Source organism: Gopherus evgoodei, chromosome 5 (genome assembly GCF_007399415.2).
Source record: "Gopherus evgoodei ecotype Sinaloan lineage chromosome 5, rGopEvg1_v1.p, whole genome shotgun sequence".
NCBI lineage: Eukaryota > Metazoa > Chordata > Testudines > Testudinidae > Gopherus > Gopherus evgoodei.
The window spans coordinates 82,782,630-82,804,905 of NC_044326.1; the positions used below are offsets into that span (position 1 = coordinate 82,782,630).

Sequence of the window (22,276 nt, forward strand, 5' to 3'; positions counted from 1 at the left end):
AAACCATCCCTAATAGACATTTATCTAACCTACTCTTAAATATCTCCAGCGATGGAGATTCTACAACTTCCCTAGGCAATCTATTCCAGTGTTTAACTACCCTGACAGTTAGAAACTTTTTCCTAATGTCCAACCTAAATCTCCCTTGCTGCAGTTTAAGCCCATTGCTTCTTATTCTATCATTGGAGGCTAAGGTGAACAAGTTTTCTCCCTCCTCCTGATGACACCCTTTTAGATACCTGAAAACTGATATCAGGTCCCCTCTCAGTCTTCTCTTTTCCAAACTAAATAAACCCAATTCCTTCAGCCTTCCTTCATAGGTCATGTTCTCAAGACCTTTAATCATTCTTGTTGCTCTTCTCTGGACCCTCTCCAATTTCTCCACATCTTTCTTGAAATGCGGTGCCCAGAACTGGACACAATACTCCAGTTGAGGCCTAACCAGCGCAGAGTAAAGCGGAAGAATGACTTCTCGTGTCTTGTTTACAACACACCTGTTAATGCATCCCAGAATCATGTTTGCTTTTTTTGCAACAGTATCACACTGTTCACTCATATTAAGCTTGTGGTCCACTATGACCCCTAGATCTCTTTCTGCCATACTCCTTCCTAGACAGTCTCTTCCCATTCTGTATGTGTGAAACTGATTGTTCTTCTTCGAGTGATTGCTCACATCCATTCCAGTTAGGTGTGCGCGCCGTGCGTGCACGTTCGTCGGAAACTTTTTACCCTAGCAACTCCAGTGGGCCGGCAGGTCGCCCCCTGGAGTGGCGCCGCCATGGCGCCCAATATATATCCCTGCCGGCCCGCCCGCTCCTCAGTTCCTTCTTACCGCCGTGTCGGTCGTTGGAACTGTGGAGCGCGGCATAGCTGTCCTCCACGTCCCTAGCTCTCCTAGTTATCTATCGTTTATCTATCGTTCATCTCTAGTTCCATTATAGTTGTTAATTAGTTTGTTAAGTAGATAGTTAAGTTAAATAGTTGTTAAGTAGTTCTTCGCCGGGGGCTTAGCCCTTCCCGGCACCCGGCGCCAGGCTCATGCCTGTTTCGCCGGGCTTCAAGCAGTGTGCGGCCTGCAAGAAGCCCATGCCTACCAGCGATCCCCACGAAGCGTGCCTGAAGTGCCTCGGGGAATCGCACAGATCCGACAAGTGCCGCATCTGTAAGGCTTTTAAGCCGAGGACAAAGAAGGAGAGGGATCAAAGGCTCCGAACTCTCCTAATGGAGGCGGCACTTGACCCGACGGCTTCGCAGGCCATGGTATCGGCACCGGCACCGGATCGCTCCGGCACCGAGAAGACTCCTCGGCACCGACCCTCTCCGGCACTGGAGTCAGAGCCAAGGCCTTCGAAGTCTGATACTCCGGCCAGGCAGACCCGGCTAGAGCGCCCGGCCTCGACATCGGCCGCGGCGCCGCCGGCACCGTCAGCACCGTTGACTCCGGGCCTGGCGGGTCCGTTGAGTCCGGTGCCGCCGAGCTCCCCCATGAGATCTGGGGTTGAGATAGTGGTCCCATCCACACCGGAGACCTTCGCCTCGGCTCGGGACCTTATTGCCCTGACTGAGCCCACTCGGCTGCCACCCCCGGTACCTCCGGTGCGGGTCGTGTCCAGAGGCAAGCCCATGATGTCGGCACCGCCCAGAGACAGTCGTTCACGATCCAGGTCCCGACGTCTTGGGCGCTCCAGATCCCGACGCCGCTCGCAGTCCCGGCACCGCTCCCCTCAGCGGTACCGGTCGCACTCGCGGCACCGGTCGGCATCGAGACGGTCGCGGTCAGGCTCCAGTCATCGACACCGGCACCGCGATTCCAGGAGCAGGTCCTGACGCTACTCGCCGCACCGGTCGACCTCCCGGCACCGAGCTGGTGGCAGGTCCCGGTCTCGGTCGACCTCCCGGCACCGAGCTGGTGGTAGGTCCCGGTCGACCTCCCGGCACCGAGCTGGTGGCAGGTCCCGGCACCAAAGCGGCGCCCGGTACCGATCAGGATCCCGGCACCGTGACAGATCCCGGTCCCGATCCCGATCCCGGCACCGATATGACTCCCGGCACCGGTCCCCGGCACCGAGACGATCCTCCGTGCCGGCCCGCGCAGACCCTTACCATCCAGGGTCGGCCCCACCATGGCCCTCGAGACAGCCGTCCGTATCCTCCCAGACGGACAGCGGGTATGCGCTGGGCACCGACCGGCAGGCGGCGCTGTTCGGTGATCCGCCGCTGCAGGACCAAGGCCCACAACAGTGGGGATTCTGGACACCCTGGGCATACCATCAGGCCCAGGGCCCCCAGCAGCTCCCTGCTAGACCGGCGACTGCGGAGCGTAGGGCCCCTGAAGCCTCGTTGTCTCGCCCCCCTCCCTCCCCGGAAGGGGAGGAAGGGTCCAAGCAGCAGGACTCCGCTGCGGCTCCGGAGGCAGAGGCGAGGGCTGAGGAAGACCCTCAGTTAGACACTCTCGTGCCTGGGGTCTCATCATCCTCCTCCCCGGATGAGGCGGTGGCGGGTACCTCCTCCAACAGTCCCCCCCCGCTGGATCTCAGGGCGCACCAAGACCTCCTCCGGCGATTGGCTCAAAATCTGAGTCTGCAGGCAGAGGAGGTCTCGGAGATAGAGGATCCAATTGTAACCATCCTCTCTTCTGATGCTCCCACCAGGGTCGCCCTGCCCTTCATACGGACCATCCAGGCCAACGCCAATACCATCTGGCAGTCCCCGGCCTCCATCCCTCCGACAGCGAAAGGAGTCGAGAGGAAGTACATGGCCCCTTCTAGGGGATACGAATATCTCCATGTACACCCGACTCCGGGTTCACTGGTGGTGCAATCAGTGAACGATAGGGAGCGTCACGGCCAGGAGGCTCCAGCCCCCAAATCCAGAGAAGCCAGGCGGATGGACCTCCTTGGCCGTAAGGTGTATTCGGCTGGGGCGCTGCAGCTCAGGGTCTCCAACCAGCAGGCCCTGCTGAGCAGATATGCCTTTAATTCCTGGGTGGCAGTGGACAAATTTAAGGAGCTGCTGCCACAGGATGCTCGCCAAGAGTTTACGGCCATCTTGGACGAAGGCAAGAAGGTCGCATGCACGGCCTTACAAGCCTCCTTGGACGCTGCGGACTCGGCTGCCCGTACCCTCGCATCAGGAGTTACGATGCGTCACATCTCCTGGCTGCAAGTTTCCGGCCTTCCGCCGGAGCTCCAGCATACTATACAGGACCTTCCTTTCGAAGGCCAGGGCCTGTTTTCTGATAAGACAGACCCCAGACTCAAGAGTCTAAAAGACAACCGGGTCATTATGCGGTCCCTCGGGATGCACACCCCCGTGACGCAGCGTAGACCCTTTAGGTCGCAACAACAGCAACAACATAGGCCGTTTTCCCAGTTCCGCCAGCGGCAGGACCTTTACAGGCGCCGCGGCAGGAACGGAAGGCGCAGGCAGTCGGGGAACCAAGGGGGGCAGAACCAAGGCTCCTCAAAACCCCCGCCTGGTCCTAAGCCTTCATTTTGAAGGTGCGCCCGAGGGCGCGGTAACAGTTTCCCCTATGGATCCTTCCCCCCCGTTTTCCAACCGCCTTTCGTTTTTCCTCCCGGCGTGGTCCCAAATAACATCGGACCGCTGGGTCTTAAGCATGGTGCAGACGGGATACCGCCTGCAGTTTGTTTCATTTCCTCCTTCCCGCCCTCCTTCCTCGTCCCTCTTCAGGGACCCCTCTCACGAGCAATTCCTTCGGCAGGAGGTGCAGACGCTCCTCAGCAAAGGAGCTATAGAGGCGGTTCCGGAAAACGAGAAAGGCAAGGGGTTTTATTCCCGCTACTTTCTGATCCCCAAGGCCAAGGGGGGCCTCAGGCCTATCCTCGACCTGCGAGAACTCAACAAATACCTCGTGAAGTTGAAGTTCCGCATGGTATCCCTGGGGACCATTATTCCATCCCTGGATCCGGGAGACTGGTACGCTGCCCTCGACATGCAGGACGCGTATTTCCACATTGCCATTTGGCCGCGCCACAGACGCTTTCTCCGCTTCGTTGTGGGGGCTCTTCATTATCAATTTGCAGTCCTCCCATTCGTCCTGTCCACGGCCCCGAGGGTGTTTACAAAATGCATGGCAGTTGTCGTGGCACATCTTCGGCGCAGCCGTGTCCACGTGTTCCCTTATCTGGACGACTGGTTGATTCGGGGCACGTCGGAACAGCAAGTCAACAGCCATGTCCGCGTGATCACCGGCATGTTTGCAAGTCTGGGCCTCTTGATAAACACAGACAAGTCCACCCTGAGGCCCACGCAGAAGGTGGAATTTATCGGGGCCGTCCTGGACGCCACTGTGGGCAGGGCCTCGCTGCCTCTGCAACGGTTCCAGACCATGGCGGCGATCGTTCAACGTTTGCGGTCAGCCCCATTGACGTCAGTGAGGACATGTCTAACCCTGTTAGGCCACATGGCGGCGTGCACCTTTGTGACCGACTACGCTCGGCTCCACATGAGGCCTCTCCAGCTGTGGCTTATCAGTCATTACAGGCCGGCAAGGCAACCGTTAGACATGTTAGTCACAATCCCCCAGAAGGTCTTAGATTCTCTCGGCTGGTGGTTAGACCAGTCCGTATTACGTGCGGGTCTTCCCTTCCACTCCTCTCAGCCCTCGGTATCCCTGACAACGGATGCCTCAGATCTAGGCTGGGGGGCCCACCTAGGGGCCCTGCGGACACAGGGCCTGTGGTCCCAGGAGGAGGTGGGGCTACACATCAACATGCGGGAGTTGAAAGCGGTCCGCCTTGCTTGTCCGCCTTGCTTGTTCTGTCATCAGCTTGTTCTGTCATCAGCTTGTTCTGTCATCAGCTTCAGGGTCGTTGTGTCGCCGTGTTCACGGACAACACGACGACCATGTACTATATCAACAAGCAGGGCGGCACCAGGTCCTCCTCCCTGTGCCACGAGGCGATACGACTCTGGGACTTTTGCGTAGCCCACTCCATTCACCTCAGGGCTTCCTTCCTCCCTGGAGTACGGAACACACTGGCGGATCGATTGAGCAGATCCTTCCTGTCACACGAGTGGTCCCTTCGCCCGGACGTCGCTCTCTCCATTTTCCGGAGGTGGGGTTATCCCCGGGTGGACCTCTTCGCGTCCAAGGGGAACAGGAAGTGCCAAGCGTTCTGCTCCTTTCAGGGCAGGGAGCCAGGGTCGATAGCGGATGCCTTCCTCATCCAGTGGTCGACCCACCTGTACTATGCGTTTCCCCCGTTCCCTCTGGTCCACAAGGTCCTCCTGAAGGTGCGCAGAGACAGGGCTCTCGTGATCATGGTGGCCCCGGCATGGCCCAGGCAGCACTGGTACACCATGCTGCTGGACTTGGCCATAGCTGACCCAGTTCCCCTGCCCCTTCATCCGGACCTGATTACCCAGGACCACGGGACCCTCTGTCACCCAGACCTGCAGTCGCTGCACCTAGCGGCGTGGCTCCTGCGTGGCTGACTGGTTCCGAGCTGCGCTGCTCCACGCCTGTGAGAGAGGTGCTCTTGAGCAGCAGGAAACCGTCCACAAGAGCCACATATTCGGCGAAATGGAAGCGCTTCTCCTGTTGGTGCGTAGAGAGAAATCTCCGCCCTATGGAAGTTTCGATAACCGAAATCTTAGACTACGTTTGGTCCCTCAAAGGGCAAGGTCTGGCCTTATCGTCGTTGCGAGTCCACCTAGCAGCTATCTCCACCTTTCACCCGGGTGCGGACGGTCGCTCCGTTTTTTCTCACCCGACGGTGTCGAGATTCCTTAAAGGGCTGGAACGTTTATTCCCTAACGTCCGTCCCCCTGCTCCAACCTGGGATCTTAACCTGGTGTTGTCCCGGCTCATGGGGGCCCCCTTTGAGCCGTTAGCTACTTGCTCCCTGCTCTACCTCTCTTGGAAAACTGCCTTTCTAGTGGCTATCACCTCAGCTAGACGGGTGTCGGAGCTCCGAGCTCTTGTGGTAGACCCCCCATATACGGTCTTCCACAAGGACAAGGTGCAGCTGAGACCACACCCTGCTTTTCTGCCCAAGGTGGTCTCAGCCTTCCACGTCAACCAAGAGATTTTCCTTCCGGTTTTTTTCCCAAAACCTCACTCCTCAGGCAGGGAGCAGCAGCTCCACTCGCTGGATGTCCGTAGGGCTCTCGCGTTCTACATAGAGAGGACTAAGCCCTTCCGAAAATCCCCCCAGCTTTTCGTGGCGGTAGCAGATCGTATGAAAGGGTTTCCTATCTCCTCCCAGAGGGTATCCTCTTGGGTTACGTCCTGTATCAGGACCTGTTATGACTTGGCCCATGTCCCTACGGGCCGTGTGACTGCGTATTCTACCAGGGCGCAGGCGTCGTCGCTGGCTTTCCTCGCCCGTGTGCCCATCCAGGAAATCTGTCGGGCAGCGACCTGGTCATCGGTCCACACCTTTGCTTCCCACTACGCCCTGGTCCAGCAGTCGAGGGAGGATGCGGCCTTCGGAACTGCAGTGCTCCGTGCCGCGACTTCTCACTCCGACCCCACCGCCTAGGTATGGCTTGGGAGTCACCTAACTGGAATGGATGTGAGCAATCACTCGAAGAAGAAAAGACGGTTACTCACCTTTGTAACTGTTGTTCTTCGAGATGTGTTGCTCACATCCATTCCACACCCGCCCTCCTTCCCCACTGTCGGAGTAGCCGGCAAGAAGGAACTGAGGAGCGGGCGGGCCGGCAGGGATATATATTGGGCGCCATGGCGGCGCCACTCCAGGGGGCGACCTGCCGGCCCACTGGAGTTGCTAGGGTAAAAAGTTTCCGACGAACGTGCACGCGCGGCGCGCACACCTAACTGGAATGGATGTGAGCAACACATCTCGAAGAACAACAGTTACAAAGGTGAGTAACCGTCTTTTCCTTCCTAAGTGGAGCACTTTGCATTTATCTTTATTGAACTTCATCCTGTTTACCTCAGACCATTTCTCCAATTTGTCCAGATCATTTTGAATTTTGACCCTGTCCTCCAGAGCAGTTGCAATCCCTCCCAGTTTGGTATCGTCCGCAAACTTAATAAGCGTACTTTCTATGCCAACATCTAAATCGTTGATGAAGATATTGAACAGAACCGGTCCCAAAACAGACCCCTGCGGAACCCCACTTGTTATACCTTTCCAGCAGGATTGGGAGCCATTAACAACTACTCTCTGAGTACGGTTATCCAGCCAGTTATGCACCCACCTTATAGTAGCCCCATCTAAATTGTACTTTCCTAGCTTATCTATAAGAATATTATGCGAAACTGTATCAAATGCCTTACTAAAGTCTAGGTATATCACATCCACCGCTTCTCCCTTATCCACAAGGCTCGTTATCCTATCAAAGAACGTTATCAGATTAGTTTGACACGATTTGTTCTTTACAAATCCATGCTGGCTATTCCCTATCACCTTACCACCTTCCAAGTGTTTGCAGATGATTTCTTTGATTACCTGCTCCATTATCTTCCCTGGCACAGAAGTTAAACTAACTGGTCTGTAGTTTCCCGGGTTGTTTTTATTTCCCTTTTTATAGATGGGCACTATATTTGCCCCCTTCCAGTCTTCTGGAATCTCCCCCATCTCCCATGATTTCCCAAAGATAATAGCTAGAGGCTCAGATACCTCCTCTATTAACTCCTTGAGTATTCTAGGATGCATTTCATCAGGCCCTGGTGACTTGCAGGCATCTAACTTTTCTAAGTGCTTTTTTACTTGCTCTTTCCTTATTTTCTCTTCTAAACCTACCCTCTTCCCGTAAGCATTCACTATACTAGACATTCCTTCAGACTTCTCAGTGAAGACCGAAACAAAGAAGTCATTAAGCATCTCTGCCATTTCCGAGTCTCCCGTTACTGTTACCCCCTCCTCATTGAGCAGTGGGCCTACCCTGTCCTTAGTCTTCCTCTTGCTTCTAATGTATTGATAAAAAGTCTTCTTGTTTCCCTTTATTCCCATAGCTAGTTTGAGTTCATTTTGTGCCTTTGCTTTTCTAATCTTGCCTCTGCATTCCTGTGTTATTTGCCTATATTCATCCTTCGTGATCTGACCTAGTTTCCATTTTTTATATGCCGCCTTTTTATTTTGTAGGTCACGCAAGATCTCAAGGGTAAGCCGAGGTGGTCTTTTGCCACATTTTCTATCTTTCCTAACCATCGGAATAACTTGCTTCTGGGCCCTTAATAGCGTCCCTTTGAAAAACTGCCAACTTTCCTCAGTTGTTTTTCCCCTCAGTTTTAATTCCCATGGGACCTTGCCTATCAGCTCTCTGAGCTTACCAAAATCCGCCTTCCTGAAATCCATTGTCTCTATTCTGCTGTACTCCTTTCTACCCTTCCTTAGAATTGCAAATTCTATGATTTCATGATCACTTTCACCCAAGCTTCCTTCTACTTTTAAATTCTCAACAAGTTCCTCCCTGTTGGTTAAAATCAAGTCTAGAACAGCTTCCCCCCTAGTAGCTTTATCAATTTTCTGAAATAAAAAGTTGTCTGCAATGCAGTCCAGGAACTTATTGGATAGTCTGTGCCCCGCGGTGTTATTTTCCCAACATATATCTGGATAGTTGAAGTCCCCCATCACCACCAAATCTTGGGCTTTGGATGATTTTGTTAGTTGTTTGAAAAAAGCCTCATCCACCTCTTCCGCCTGATTAGGTAGCCTGTAGTAGACTCCCAGCACGACATCACCTGTGTTTTTTACCCCTTTTAGCCTAACCCAGAGACTCTCCACACTTCCGTCTCCTATGTCCATCTCCACCTCAGTCCAAGTGTGTACATTTTTAATATATAAGGCAACACCTCCTCCCTTTTTCCCCTGTCTATCCTTCCTGAGCAAACTATATCCATCCACACCAACATTCCAGTCGTGTGTATTATCCCACCAAGTTTCAGTAATGCCAATAATGTCATAGTTGTATTTATTTATTAGCACTTCCAGTTCTTCCTGCTTATTACCCATACTTCTTGCATTTGTATAAAGGCATCTAAGATACTGGTTTGATCTTGCCTCCCAGCTTCGCCCTGACCCTCCTTCCTCTCTGCCATTATAGCCCGTGCTCCCTCCTGTTTCCAACCCATCTCCCAGGTCTTGTTCCCCACTTACCTGTGGGCTTTGCTCACCTGTCCCCGTCGAACCTAGTTTAAAGCCCTCCTTACTAGGTTAGCCAGTCTGTGCGCAAATAAGGCCTTTCCCCGCTTCGAAAGGTGAACGCCATCTGTTCCTAGCAGTCCTTCCTCAAATAGCATCCCGTGGTCGAGGAAGCCAAAGCCCTGCTGGCGACACCATCTTCGCAGCCAGGCATTCACCTCCACGATGCATCTGTTTCTGCCCGGACCCCTACCTTCAACAGGAAGAATCGAAGAGAATACCACCTGCGCTCCAAACTCCTTAACCCGTATTCCCAGAGCCCTGTAGTCACTCTTGATCTGCTCAGCGTCACACCTCGCAGTATCATTTGTGCCCACATGGATGAGTAGCATGGGATAGTAGTCACTAGGCCGGATAATCCTCGACAAAGCCTCTGTAACATCTCGGATACGGGCCCCTGGCAGGCAGCATACCTCCCGGGATGAACGGTCAGGGCGACAGATGGGTGTCTCCGTCCCCCTCAGCAGAGAGTCTCCAACCACCACTACCCTACGTTTCTTATCAGTGGTGGCAGCAGACCTCCCAGCCTTAGGGGTACGAGGCTTCACCCCCTTCACTGTTGGGGGTGATTTCTTCTCTCCTGTATCAAGAAGAGCATAACAGTTATCTTTTACCACAACAGGAGGGTTCGCAGCAGCGGTGGAGCACTGCCTGCTGCTAGAAGTAACCAGCTGGCTGTGTCCACCCTGAGCCTCCTCCTCCACTGGTGTGTCAGATACACCCTGAGGCATCTCCTCCTCCACTGGTGTGTCGGTAGTCCTGTCAACTGGGACAGCACCATCAGCTGTCTCCACATGAATACTGTCCAGGAATTGCTCATGGACATAGATGTTCCTCAGCCTGGCCACCTCCTCCTGTAGCTCTCCCACCTGCTGCCTGAGAGATTCCACCAGCAGGCACCTTTCACATTGGATGCCACCCCCAGCCTGGATATCAGTAAGTGGAAATTGCAAATTACAGTCTTTGCAAGCCCACACCAGAATCTGGGTAAAAGCATCCATGCTTTGGTGCTCTGTCTGGCTACAGGCGCAGGTGGAGGAGACAGAAGCAGTGCTGGCACAGGTGTTGCGGGTCCTCCTCACCATTGTAAGCTTCCCTCTGTCAAACTCTCGCAAATTCCCGTCTACAGTTCCCTGTCCGCTCCTCTCTGCTGTAAACAGAAAGATTTTTGATGTGGCTCAGGTTATGGGTTCAGGGGACCAATGGGTCACAGATGAGACCGACAAGGGACCCCCCCCTTCCTACTCCCCTTCCAAACTCCCTTGCAAAACTCCCTGTTAGCAGCTCCACAAACTGAAGTGAGGTCCTTTTTAAACTCAGGTGCCCTGATTAGCTAGCCTGTCCTAATTGATTCTAGCAGTTTCTTAATTGGCTACAGGTGTCTTAATTATCTTGCCTGTCTTAATTGGTTCTAGCAGGCTCCTGATTACTCTAATGCAGCCCTTGCTCTGGTCACTCAGGGAACAGAAAACTACTCATCCAGTGACCAGTATATTCGTCATCTACCAGACTCCTGTACCCCACTGGTCTGGGTCTGTCACAACACATACAAATCATATTTGTATTTTCTTTTGTGATTGGTCCTACAAGTATCCTAAGTAGTGCAAAAAAGTTCATAAGCCATAACATGCGTATTTCCCACACAACTGTTTTTGGTTTATGTTGCCATGATTAAGAACAAATGACTAACCAGTTAACATAACATTTCCTGATTTAAAAAAAAAGTAACAAGTTATAAGCGTGTGATTTTTGTAACTAAAGGTAAATTATACTACTGTGATGGCACAGTCCCACCCAAAATCTAGGACATTTTTATTAACAGCATGCCTCCTGTTGTAAATGTAGTAAAATAATGTACGCTTATAATGCCATTTGGAAGAGGTCAAGTTACACAGTAACCTGAATCCATGATAGTTGGTTAAAATCAATTGTCATGTGCTAAATGGCTTCATAATTGGCTTGAGAAGAGCAACCATTTGGAAATCTTGACAAATGTTTTTTGAATTTTGTCTCAGTTTATGTTAAGCATGATGCTTCTGATCAGGATAATATATTCCATTTCACATTTATTTTCTGATCCTATTGCAAACAGCATTTTTATTCCATGCCTTTTCAGTGTTGTGTCAGATCAGTACTATTTTTGATGAATTTAAGATTCTTCATGAACAATAGATTGCCCTTACTTTCTTCAATGCTAACACCATACTGCAGATCTCTGGGCACCCTGTTACGGCAAGAAAAGCTATTGTGAGTTGTATTCGGATTGTGTCTACTTAAGATTGATTGATGTATTCATTTAGAATTAAGGTGTCCACCATTACAAAACTCTGGGTTACTGTACATAAGTAAATGAAAATTAAATATTATCTTCCCAGTCCCTCAGAGATAGCAGTCATGTTTAACACCCACATAAAAGCCTCTCTTCACCCACCCTTGCCCCAAAGAGTTTGTGAAAGGATGAGGGTAAAATGACCAAAGATGGAGAAACTTGAGTAGGAAGGACCTACACCAAGCCTTGATACAGCCAGAGGTAGATTCCTGTAGACTGCCTCAGGGAGGGAGATCCATAAATAATGTCTCTGAAATAAGAAGGTCTAGCCATCAAGCCAGTGAAGGTGTGCAGAGAGCAAGGATCAGGGATTGTTGACCATTAGGACATGCTGCAAACTCCATCATTTTGCCCAGCAGCAGAAGATGCCGAGGCGCAACAAGGGTGTTAATTGATGGGGCAATGGGGTTGGTGGGGAAGTTCCTGTCTATGAAGTTGTGATGTGAGTGGAGTTTTGTTGAGCAGTTGTTGCTGGGTTTGTTTTTGTTGTGGGCTATTTTAAATAATGTTAGAAACACTCAGAGTGGTGGACGGGCACCTTTGCATGCATTATTATTAATCACAGTAAATCTATAAGTAATAAAGTAAGATAAGATCTTGCAAAGTTGACTCTATTAAAAACTATTATTGCTTCTTTAGGCACCTCACTTTTGACTGTAGAAGCTTATGATCATAATTTACTGGAAAAAGGCATACAATACAAGATATTCAGTGACAATGAAGATATTTTCTCAATACACTCCATCACAGGTAAATTAATGTATTTAAATTTGTTTTAAAGGCACGTTTAAGGCTTTTGATATTTGAATAAACATTAAATTGTGTACAACGTGTTTCCACATTGGGATTGTTTTTATACCAAAACATTCTCATAAGTTGATGTTAGTTTAAATCAAAACCTAGTAGAAGTGGGTGATAGGCAGGTAAGGGTAACAAACACCTATTGCCACAAGAACCATTTTTATATGTCATAGATATACACATGCCTTTTGTCTACAGTTAATCTAGAATACAGGGCCTCCTCTTATCCTGGGGCAAATCATTAGTAATGTCATTGACATCAGTGGAGTTACACTCTTGTAAAATTCTTGTGAGAGGAAAATCATGCACAAGATTATTCCTCTTTAAAACTCCTCTGTTATTCAAGTAGATGCAGCCTTGTATTTCACTTAGGTGTGGGTGTGCCCACCGCATCAGAGGCGAGAATTTTGGTAGCAGTACCTGTAGAGGGGTGGTGCTCGTGCCTAATGGCTGTATGAGGTGGTGCCACCCCAGCCCCCCTCGGTTCCTTCTTACCTCCCATGGCTGTAGTCAGGGCTCTTAATCTCGCAATTTCTCACTATTCCTTAATGTCGTCTTCTAGTTGTATATGTTTAGTAGTACCCTAAGGGCTAATTAGATTTAGTGTTTGTTGCATTGAATTAAGTATTCCCCTGTGATGCTGTCACCCTTGTCCATCATGTGGGCGAGCGATCCCAACAACGATCCCCAGATGCAGTGCTTACTTTGCTTGGGTAAGGCCCATGTCAAAGAGTGGTGTGAGGTTTGTAGATTGTTCACAAAGCAGACTCAGGTGGCTAGGACCTAGTCCTGAAGCAGCACATGTTCAACCAAACCATTTGGCTTGCTTCAACACCAAGGCCCTCATCAGATTGGTGATCACTCTCAGGTTCTGAGAATGTTGCTGTTTCACGCTCTGGAGCTGTCTCTTTGAAGAGGTGGAGAAGCTGTTCCCCATCAAGTGCACTGGGGAAAAGGTCTCATAAGACCAAGTGAGACCTCTCCAGGTCTTGTGGGGACTCCTCTGCCTCCTTCAGGGGATGCTAGTGCTAATGCATGGGCTGGCGCAGGTGCCTCTAACTGTTCCGTGGTAGTTCACTGGTATGTTGGAGACCCTATACCGTCATCTCCGGTTCTGGCCCCAGGGCATCCCCTGAGTCCAGTACTAATGAGGGAGATGCCGACACTGGCTGTTTGCATGCTGGCAGCATACCAGGCAGCTATGGATCACCTCTGCCTGTCCAGCTCAATCTCTCCATTAGTCCAGGACTTTGTCAGGATTACATCAGTTATAGCCCTGTGGCTGGTTGGGCTGCTGAACCTTTGTGTCCATCAGCACTGTACCCTGATGCTCCCCTTCCATAGTCTGTAGAAGCAGAGCCAGTGGCAGGCTTGATGCAAGGGTCCTCCTTAGCACCAGGAAGCTCCCTGGTCCTGTTGCATTCAGCACCGCCAATGTTACTGTGGTGGCTCTCACTGCACTCCACTTCAGCACCATCAGCTACCTATCGTGCTGCCTCTTCAGCTCCACCTGTGCAGGAGCAGAAGCCAGCCTTGGTGCAGTTAATCGAATATTCTTAATCCCAGGACGATTTGGCACTGCCTGGGTCCTCTTCTCCTTCAATACCCAAGTTTCTTTTTTGAGTGAATGTAAGAAGGAACTGAGGGTGCACGGGGTCAGCTTGGCCCTATATACTGGCGCTATGTGAACGCAGCACCAGAGAGCATCAGAGCCAATAACTCATGGGTATTCTCCTGCAGGAACTCAGCCTGAATGCCCAGGGAAGCAGCCACATGCTGCAAAAGATCCTAACAGGCCTTGAAATAAAACAATTACTAACATTTCCGTAACTGTTGTTCTTCGACATGTGTTGCATACATCCATTCCATTGTAGGTGTGTGCACCCTGAGCACAGTCCTTGGAAATATTTCCCTCCATGGTATCCCAGAGATTTAATAAGACCTTTGCTATGTATTAAATGAGTACCAATTGTCTATTACAAACTTACTTTCTTATGATTAACAATGTACAAGATGTATCTACAGCTTAGTTAAACCTTAAGCATGTTTTTAATCATTAGTTATTTTATTAACATCCAACTGTCTTACTTAATGTATATTAAACAAACATTTGGGAACTTTTTATAAGGCATCATTAAAATATGCTTTTATAATAAGAAATATAGACCCAGTGGCAGAACCCAGGTAAATTAGAGGATTATAGCCTCCAAAAAAATCCAATAGTTTTCCACCTAGATTGCCTTCTGAAATGGTTTTATTTTGGAGTAACCATCCAGGAATGAAATGGATGCTCAGCACCTTTGAAAATCAAGCCACTCACTTAGCCTAACTATTTAGAAGACTAACATTAATCACCCTTGTTTGAAAATCTTGGCAATAACATTCTAGGTATACACAGGGGATTTGTACGAATACAATCAGTAAAAGTTCCACTGTTTTCTATATGGGTTCTTTTTGAGTGTTATGTTTATAAAAAAAGGCAATTCACATAACAGAAAACTTCATCAAGACCGACATTGTATGCATCTTCTGAGCTAGAGCGTATATTCTCCGAATATATACACACAGCTCCATCTCACCCTGTCAGATGTTACATGCTGTGACAAAGTTCCTCCTCTACCTTGGTGGGTCCTGTGCTTATTGGCAGATTTGCTCACCTCAGTGATCTTCCCCACAGTCTGGGTCAACTCCTCCTGTGTCCGATAACGCTTGTACTCCTTAGTCCTCCAGCAGCACACCCTCTCACTTTCAGTTCCTTGCACCTCTTGCTCTCAGCTCCTCACATGCACTTCCTCTCCTCTGGCTCCCCCACACCTGACTGGAGCGAGCTCCTTTTTAAACCCAGGTGACCTGATTAGCCTGCCTTGATTGGCTGCAATTGTTCTAATCAGGCTGTCTGCCTTAATTGGTTCTGGCAAGTTCCTGATTACTCTAGTACAGCCCCTGCTTTGGTCACTCAGGGAACAGAAAACTACTCATCCAGTGACCAGTATATTTGCCCTCTACCAGACTCCTCTACCCCACTGGTTTGGGGCTGTCACAATGCACATACCAAGAGGAGGACATTAGTGAAAAGTTCATTGAACAATTCTTTAGGTGATTGCAGATACCGTCCTAACTAGTGCAGTGAAATACATCCACTGATGTGAAGCTACACAGAAATGACAGTGTAAACTTCAGACATATGTCAAACGCTTACATCAAATTATATCACCACCAGCAAATACTTTTGTATATTTGATATCCCTTGTCACATTGTTGGGTGCAAATAATCACATTTATCTTGGATTAATTGTGGTTCTACTGCATGGCACTTCCACGGTAGGAATTCAACCTGTGCCAATGTGACATTATTTCACAGGCTGTTTATTACACCCTACATCAGTCATTTTGCATCATGTGGCAGTTGATGAACCAAAAGTAAAACAAAGCTTTAGTTCCACAGAGTCAGTGTGTGTGCAAAATTCCAGTTATCAATGCCCAAACACAAGTCTTTTGTTAAGAATTCCAGTTTAGAGGTAATTGGCACATTTTTACACAATTGCAATTTTATATTGCATATTGTTTTTCCAATGTACAGAAAAATGATGCAGTGTTAACTGTTCTGTTATTGCTGAAAACAAAGCAAGCTCTCTAGCTTTTAAAGCCTTTATGTCCCAGACCCACCTTAGACTCAAACTGTTTGAATCTTGCACAGACTTTGCTTCCTGGTTTAAAAATTAAGAACCAGATTATTAATAGTCTCTTAATTCCAGTTTGGCAAATCAGGAAGTTATTCTACTTCTATTGGAAGTTCTACTGCCACAGTATTTTGACTACTCAAAATTTTTGTTGATACTCTTGGTAAGAATTTGACATTATGAAAATTCTTTACAAAATTCTGATTTTGAAATTTTACTGAAATTAATATGCAAATAATTGAAGACATTTTTAAATGTTTAGATTTAATCTAGAACTTTGATAATTTAGTATTAATTACAGTGCAGAAGCTGTAACCACAGAATCTCCAAAGGCAGATTATACCTGTCTTCAGGTTTAACCTGGAGGTGCTGTCTGTAGAGACTAGTGTATATATATACCAACATGCAGTGCTTCCTCCTGATTTTAGCAGCTGTCATTGTTGACTAGTGGTGGAATAATAGTTCACCTAGTGGCACTCGGATGGGCTTCCTTGGATAGCACAGTTTGGGTTGCTGTGTGATTCAGATTGACCCAATCTGATGCAAATGAAGTCCATGCCTTCTAGGAAATTTCTCATGTGGCCATTGATTGGACAAAGTTTGAACATCCTGGATTTGTACCATAAGCAGCATGTACCGTAAGCAGTATGAACTGTTTAATAAAGCAGCCACATCTGTGAGAAATCTCTCTCAGATCTACATTTGTAGTTTTTTCCTTTAGTTATACATATATTTTCCTTTGTATTCCTTTATTGGATATATTGAACAGCTACAGCTATTATTTTCTTTATTGCACAGTAAGTGTCCTCACTTTTACCAGTTTATTTGTCCTAAATATGTATATAACCTGTCTTCCTTTAAATTCTTTTTGGAAAATAGGTGAACTTACAGTGAAGGAACCAAAGTTTCTTGACCATGAAGTCAAGAGTAAAGTGCATCTCGCTGTTTTGGCTGAAAATGGCTTGAATTCAGCACACTGTGGAGTGACAGTTTGGATACAAGATGTGAACGATAATGCACCTAAATTTGAGCAAAGCTCTTACAAAACATCTGTGTGGGAAGGCCAAATCTACAATACATATGTCATGCAGGTAATGGGGAATACATATTTACAAACCTATTTCTTCAGTTAAAATTAAGAATAGCCAAACAAAGGCCACAGTCTAGCAGTGTATTCATTGGGCTTCCACTCTGTTCAAAATTCATTCGCCTTCTTTAATGTTGCTGCAGTCTTTCCTGGAAAGCTAAAATGTATAACTATTTTGGCTGCATTAGAGCTCAAGGTTCAGTTCAGTTTTGTATCAAATTAGGTCAATATCCTTTAGCTTCTGACTGATGATAGAAATAGGAACTAAATTCAACTTTCTTGTTGTCTTCCTAACAAAGAGCAATTCTTGCTCATGAAAGGTAGTCAGAGAATGATTATTCAAGGCTAGTTCATAGTTTCAGTGTAGACAGATTCTTGCTCCCAGCAATGTCTCTAGGGTTTGTCACTTAAAAATGAATCCATTCAGCTCCAATCAGGAGTAAAATCCTCTTGTCAGATATAAGCATCTGATTTTAAATCTGCTGCTGAAAGAGTAACTCATCTCATTGTATGTGTGAAAATGCTCCTTACTCTGAACATGTCCATTCTCCAAAAGTGATTCCAGCTGTTCATGCACTATATCTATGTTGGAGCAAAAGAGGGACATTATTTGGAGTAGAAAGGAGAACAGTTTTCTCATTGCACCCCTTCCAATTTCTCCCCTTGAAAGTTAGGTCAGAATGAAGGCCATGTTAGGAACTGAAGATGTTCCTCCTCTGAGAATAAATAAATGAAATGCAACAACTGCCCCTGATGTGAAGCCACTAGGGAGATGAATGAGCCTAGATTTGTTTAAAGAAACATATGTCTGCTAATGGAAAAAAAATGACAAAGCAATCAATGTGTCTGGAATAATCTGGATCCTGTACAGTATGTCTCATGCTCAACAGTAGGAAAAAGAACCAGTGAGGACTCTTCAAGGAGATTGGGGAAATGTTCTTTATATTGAGAATCCTCCATTGGTATATTTTCCTGCTGCTGAACATTGGTTATTCAGCTAGTTTTATATTCTATTTCTGCTCCTTTTCCACTATTCTTTATTTCTTTAGATTTAAACAATAATCTATAATAGCCTACAGAAAGGTGCCTTAAGCATTAATAATTATTATTTCATTTATTTGTAATAGCACTTAGGGTCCCCTGACCAGGGCTCAGGACCCCATTGTGCTAGTGACTGTACACACACATAACAGAGACTGACAATCTCCTAACAGTAACCACACAGCAGCATAGAAATAATCAAATACACAAGAACAGATCAACTCAACCACCTCTTGCTTTATTGTTTGAAATTCCAATTCTGCAGCAGAATGTTTTAATCCAAGAACATTGAGTTGTTTTTATTTTGTAAAAATATTTCCATCCAGAGTGATCTTGGTAACTTCCCCTGGGCTAACCCACAAAATCTGGGGCCTAAATTATTTGATTGTCCCTGTAGTCCGGCTTTGCCACGGTCCATCCGTCAGCAGGGCTGTGGAGTATCCCCCGCCTCGCTCTAGCTTGCTGTCCGTGGGCTCTGCGGTTGTGGGAAATAACACACACTCGGTTAGAGGCTCAGGCCCTCTAAGCTGGGGCTGAGCCAAGAGCAGCCCAGGCCCTAAATCAGGGCGGGGCCACACACAAACAGTCAGGGACTCAGGCCCTTAGGCAGGAGCTGAGTCAGCAGTTCAATATAGCCCAGGCCCTAGGTCAGGGCAGGGCAGTAAACAAATAGTCAAGGACTCGGGCCCTTAGGCAGGGACTGAGTCAGCAGTTCACTAATAGCCCAGGCCTAGGTCAGGGCGGGGCAGCAGGCAAATAATCAAGGACTCTGGCCTTTACGTAGGGAAATAGAAGAGGTATCTGAGCCTCCAGCTATTATCTTTGGGAAATCATGGGAGACGGGGGAGATTCCAGAAGACTGGAAGGGGGCAAATATAGTGCCCATCTATAAAAAGGGAAATAAAAACAACCCAGGAAACTACAGACCAGTTAGTTTAACTTCTGTGCCAGGGAAGATAATGGAGCAGGTAATCAAAGAAATCATCTGCAAACACTTGGAAGGTGGTAAGGTGATAGGGAATAGCCAGCATGGATTTGTAAAGAACAAATCGTGTCAAACTAATCTGATAGCGTTCTTTGATAGGATAACGAACCTTGTGGATAAGGGAGAAGCGGTGGATGTGATATACCTAGACTTTAGTCAGGCATTTGATACAGTCTCGCATGATATTCTTATAAATAAGCTAGGAAAGTACAATTTAGATGGGGCTACTATAAGGTGGGTGCATAACTGGCTGGATAACCGTACTCAGAGAGTAGTTGTTAATGGCTCCCAATCCTGCTGGAAAGGTATAACAAGTGGGGTTCCGCAGGGGTCTGTTTTGGGACCAGTTCTGTTCAATATCTTCATCAACGATTTAGATGTTGGCATAGAAAGTACGCTTATTAAGTTTGCGGACGATACCAAACTGGGAGGGATTGCAACTGCTTTGGAGGACAGGGTCAAAATTCAAAATGATCTGGACAAATTGGAGAAATGGTCTGAGGTAAACAGGATGAAGTTCAATAAAGATAAATGCAAAGTGCTCCACTTAGGAAGGAACAATCAGTTTCACACATACAGAATGGGAAGAGACTATCTAGGAAGGAGTATGGCAGAAAGAGATCTAGGGGTCATAGTGGACCACAAGCTTAATATGAATCAACAGTGTGATACTGTTGCAAAAAAAGCAAACATGATTCTGGGATGCATTAACAGGTGTGTTGTAAACAAGACACGAGAAGTCATTCTTCCGCTTTACTCTGCGCTGGTTAGGCCTCAACTGGAGTATTGTGTCCAGTTCTGGGCACTGCATTTCAAGAAAGATGTGGAGAAATTGGAGAGGGTCCAGAGAAGAGCAACAAGAATGATTAAAGGTCTTGAGAACTGAAGGAATTGGGTTTGTTTAGTTTGGAAAAGAGAAGACTGAGAGGGGACATGATAGCAGTTTTTAGGTATCTAAAAGGGTGTCATCAGGAGGAGGGAGAAAACTTGTTCACCTTAGCCTCCAATGATAGAACAAGAAACAATGGGCTTAAACCGCAGCAAGGGAGATTTAGATTGGACATTAGGAAAAAGTTCCTAACTGTCAGGGTAGTTAAACACTGGAATAGATTGCCTAGGGAAGTTGTGGAATCTCCATCTCTGGAGATATTTAAGAGTAGGTTAGATAAATGTCTATTAGGGATGGTCGAGAAAGTATTTAGTCCTGCCATGAGGGCAGGGGACTGGACTCGATGACCTTTCGAGGTCCCTTCCAGTCCTAGAGTCTATGAGTCTATGAGTCAATATTTCTAACATCAGGAGGCCCTAGCCTCTCCAGGCCAGGGAAAAGGGGGAGTCTGCCACCCAAGGAGTGGATGGCAGGGGGGACACAGGCCCTCCCACTCCACTGCGTCCCAGCCCGGGGCCCTAGCAGTGGCAGAAACTCGCTGCTGTCAGTGGGGATCCTGGCTGCAACACACTGACATTGGCTCTGGCAGTGCTGCAGCCAGACTTGGGTCGGCTGCCCCCGGGCTACTTCCACACTCCCCTTCGTAGGGTACCTGAGTTGTTGTAGCATCGCCAGCGGTCTCAAACACCATCGATTCCTCTGGGTAAGTAGCGGATAGTAGGCTCAGCTGTTCCTCAGGGTTGCTGACAGGAGGCAGGCTCGGCTCCTCCTCGAGGTAGCTGGCAAGGGGCAGACTGGACTCCTCCTCAGGGTAGCAGGCAAGAGACAGGCTCGGCTCCTCCTCGGGGTAGCGGGCAAGTGGCAGGCTCGGCTCCTCCTCGGGGTAGCGGGCAAGCGACAGGCTCGGCTCCTCCTCAGGGTAGCTGGAGCGGGGTAGTCCTCCTCAGGGTAACGAGCAAGGGGTAGGCTCGGCCAGTCCTCCTCGGGGTAACGAGTGAGGGGTAGGCTCAGCCAGTCCTCCCCGGGGTAACGAGCGAGGGGTAGGCTCGGCCGGCCCGGTGCAACCTCAGGCCAGCCGCAGCCTTCTGCTGTCTCCCCAAAGGGAGCTCGGTCACAGACGTCTGGCCTCTCTGGCGGTTGATTCCCAACTGAGCTCTACTGATGAGCTTTTATACTTCCAGGTCTGTACCATGACCTCTGAGGGATGGGCACAGGACCCAGTGACTCTGCCCACGCTGGTGTTAGGGGAGGTTTGTCCCTCAGTCGGGCTGTGGGGTATCCCACCGCCTCACTACAGTCCTTTTTAATCTGTGTGGCCAAAATGCAGCTAACTGGCAGAAATACATATATGTGATGTAACACTTTACTTTTTGAAATTGCGGTTTTTCATCTGAGATTAAGCATGGATTTTCTTCCAAACAGATTTTTGCAACTGACCTTGACAGTGGGCTAAATGGAGAAATTGAGTATTCAATTTTATCTGGTAATGAAAACAAAACATTCCTGATTGATTCGAAACAGGGGATTTTAGCAACTAATGCAATCCTGAATCACGAAGACATTTCATCCTACAGGTTGTGTATAGTGTCTGCATAAAATATATATTGTTGCTAATTGTGTTTGCCACAAGTTGATATTGCTCATGCTGTCTGTCTTAGGGTTTTATACTGCTGTCCACCACTGTAGTATTGGAACACCCACCATGTAAACTCAAAAGCAGTAGCAATGGTGAATGTTGCCATGGAGTCTCTGGTACTCTTCTCTTTTTGGAGTGAAAACATAACCTTGTTAAATCAACTACAGCACACACTAACACAAAAGCACAGTAGATCTTTCAAGATACCCTGTTCATGGTGACATATGGCCATGTGTGCAGGGGCAGGAATTGAATGTCAAGATAGCTAATTCAGAATTACTCCTTTCTGTTATTCATCACTGTGGACATTTTTTTTTAAAGAAGCCATTTTTTACACAAAAGAGGAAGAGGTTTTTAAGAGCCACTGTTGGTAGTTTATTTTACAGAATGGCAGATACGTTTTCAATGGTGAGTGATATAATATTGTAGAATTTCAATGGGATGTGATGATACCACATTCCAGCAGTCCCCCTGGCTGCCTCTTTCTTCTCTGGAATCCCAGATTTCATTCTGAAAATAATAGAGTAAGTTTCTAACTGATATGGTTGGAAAGAAAACCTTGAAAATGTGAACCACATGGTTCACCAGAATGAACCCAACTGCTCATCAAAGTATGTAAGAAAAAAAAGACAGGATCATATTAAGAAAGTCTATACAGTCTGCTCTGAAAGACTGCTCATTTTGGTGT

The 22,276-nt window shown here is 47.9% G+C and overlaps 1 protein-coding gene across 3 annotated transcripts in view; it reads left to right on the top strand.

Moving 5' to 3' along the window:
* The window catches only part of DCHS2 (dachsous cadherin-related 2), a 236,969-nt gene that overhangs the window by 191,004 nt on the left and 23,689 nt on the right, over nt 1–22,276 (top strand). For all 3 annotated transcript variants that reach the window (XM_030563596.1, XM_030563598.1, XM_030563597.1), the window contains exons 14-16: nt 12,109–12,219; nt 16,830–17,041; nt 21,375–21,526. In XM_030563596.1, the coding sequence (XP_030419456.1) occupies nt 12,109–12,219; nt 16,830–17,041; nt 21,375–21,526 (475 nt within the window). The remainder of the gene's footprint in view (nt 1–12,108; nt 12,220–16,829; nt 17,042–21,374; nt 21,527–22,276) is intronic.